Source organism: Dendropsophus ebraccatus, chromosome 15, assembly GCF_027789765.1.
Source record: "Dendropsophus ebraccatus isolate aDenEbr1 chromosome 15, aDenEbr1.pat, whole genome shotgun sequence".
Taxonomy (NCBI): Eukaryota; Metazoa; Chordata; class Amphibia; order Anura; family Hylidae; genus Dendropsophus; species Dendropsophus ebraccatus.
In genome coordinates this window covers 10,150,378-10,152,854 of record NC_091468.1, presented here as the reverse complement: position 1 = coordinate 10,152,854, position 2,477 = coordinate 10,150,378, and the positions used below count along the sequence as shown (strand labels likewise).

Here is a 2,477-nt window from a genome sequence, read left to right as displayed (position 1 = left end):
GAACTGGGGAAGGAGACTGAATAGATAATAACAAGTATGGAAGGAATTGTTAGTCTCACCATGGGCAGCAACATATCAGAAGTTATGTTTGAGTAGAATCCCCCTTTATGGCACTTGTTCTTCCTGCAGGCTTATCATTGGGATTCCTCCAGCTAAAAGGAAGTGATTGTGGGAACCACTTTCTATTTTCAGTCGCTCCATTTAGGCGGGGCAAAATGAATTATAGACATTAACAAGTATATGTAATGTCAAGGTAAAAAGATCATAAGGACATTTTACCACTAGCGATCAGGTAAAAACATCTGCTGGTCCAACTCTTATGGGGCTCGGACCAAAGTCGTCTCAATACTGAAAGTCCCTTCTGTTTAAAAGGATTTAGAAAAAAAATTTAAAACTCAGCAAAACATTTGGAGAAAAGAAAACTTCTATTTACAAATCTGGAAAATCTGGAAAAAATATTCTGATCTTCGATCAAAAAAAAAAAAAAAAGGCAAGAAGTTAGAAGACTGGAGATAAGACGGATTGCTAGGGCCCTATTACACGGGACGATTATTGTACAAAAAATCGTTATATCGTTCGAATTTAAAGTCTTTTATTAGGATTGAGATATAGCTGCTACCTGAATGTGTTACGTCCAACAAGCTGTACGCCTAGAGTTATAGGTGGTGTTATATATGGTGTCGTGGGAAAGGAGTCTTTATTTTATTCCTTTAAAGCCATTCTTAAGGCCAATGTTAAAGGAGCATGCGAGCACCAACCTGTCAGCTCAGTCCTTGCTTCTTGTTCCCCACTCGCTGTCTGTGCCATTACACACACAGACATGTAGGTGGGGGGAGCTCCCCGGATCTATGGATGACCCATAGGAGATAGCAACAGCTCCTATTACACAGGGCGACGGCCAGCAGACCGTCGCTATCAGCAGTCATCAAGCATGTCGACGGATCGTTGCCTTTTAACACCTAGTCCACCAGTCTTGGGCCCCATTCACATTGTGTTATTGGACTATGTCGCAAGCATACCAACAAAAAGGCATATGGCGGGTCTACTGATGAAGAGGTAGAAAAGTTCAACTAGACATCTCTGAAGGTGATGGAGTCACTTAGGGGAATATTACACCAAGCAATTTTTTGACAACTAATGATTAACGTTCTTAAACTACCGCTATGGCAAACGACCCAAAATCGTTCGCCAATTAAACGGAACGATGATAGTTAATTCTGATCGTTCTTGCGGTCGTTTTGTCGTCGCTATTACGTACGTTTCAGCTATGACTTCATGTTACATGTGCGAACGACATGCAAACGATCAAACAATGAAAATAGGCCCGAATACTCTGAAACCACCAACGTTTTCTTGTTGGTCGTTTAATCGTTGTCTGCTATTACACAGCACGATTATCGTTTAAATTCGAACGATATAACGATTTTTCGAACGGTAATCGCCCCGTGTAATACGCCAATTACTTTGGTCTGTCTCCGAATGTGGCGAACCACTATAAATGAGTTTTAGTAAGAAATGTTGGTTTCATAGATTTTTGGCGATTCTAGACTAGATGTATGGGGTTTTGGTTTACACAATAATAGTCGCCACCTTATTATTAGGAATGTTTGCAGGCTCCTCTAATATATAGATTACAGGATGTCACATACAAGGCAGGATAGAACATAGGTTGGCATTGAACAGCTTGAGATCCATAATGCAAAGGGCGGTTGTCATCGATGGAAGATCAAGAGCAGATACTGAGATTTCCGGTCCTGATGTTCTTTCCGTTGCAGAAAAAAAAAAAAAACCGTTTTCTTAAAAGACTATTTAGTGAAATTATAAAATGCACACAATTCCTTCCCATCCCCAAGGCCTTAGGAGACGTCTCAGAGGGATGTGAGGAGATCAGCTAAATCCAAGTCCGAGTCCCTTTGGTCTCTGGAGGGCTCTTATAGGCTCAGAAATCCCTTTTCCGTCTGGCCCAAGTCCTGTGCCGGGTGTCCAGCCCATACTCTGCAACATCCGGCTTCCTATATTAGTATCCGGGATAGGTTGTGCATTATCACCTATAAAACCTGAAAAGATAATAATAAAAAAAATTGTTTAAATGTTAACATAAAGGGAGAAAAAAAAAGAAAATACAATATACAAAGAGTCCAGATGTCTATGTTGATGGTTTCCAACACCTATATCTGGCTACTGGGTACATTCAAGGCATAGAGGGGGTTTTCTAGGTGCCTTTACACAGATAGATTTAACTGACAGATTTTGGAAGCCAAAGACAGGAATGGCTTTGAAAAGAGGAGAAATCTCAGTCTTTCCTTTATGAACTGTTTTCTGTTTATAGTCTGTTCCTGGCTTTGGCGCCTACATACATAGAAAACAGAGCTAGACGTTGTGCCTACATACATAGAAAACAGAGCTAGACGTTGTGCCCACTTACACAGAGAACATAGCTGGCTGTGGTGCCTGCATATATAGAGAACAGAGCTAGA

The 2,477-nt window shown here is 40.9% G+C and overlaps 1 protein-coding gene across 1 annotated transcript in view; it reads right to left on the bottom strand.

Annotated features, from left to right (window-relative positions):
• Nucleotides 1–592: 592 nt before the first annotated feature.
• Nucleotides 593–2,477, bottom strand: part of GPATCH2 (G-patch domain containing 2) — a 125,237-nt gene continuing 123,352 nt past the window's right edge. The window contains exon 10 of the mRNA XM_069954449.1: nucleotides 593–2,057. Within this exon, the coding sequence (XP_069810550.1) occupies nucleotides 1,888–2,057 (170 nt within the window). The 3' untranslated portion in view covers nucleotides 593–1,887. The remainder of the gene's footprint in view (nucleotides 2,058–2,477) is intronic.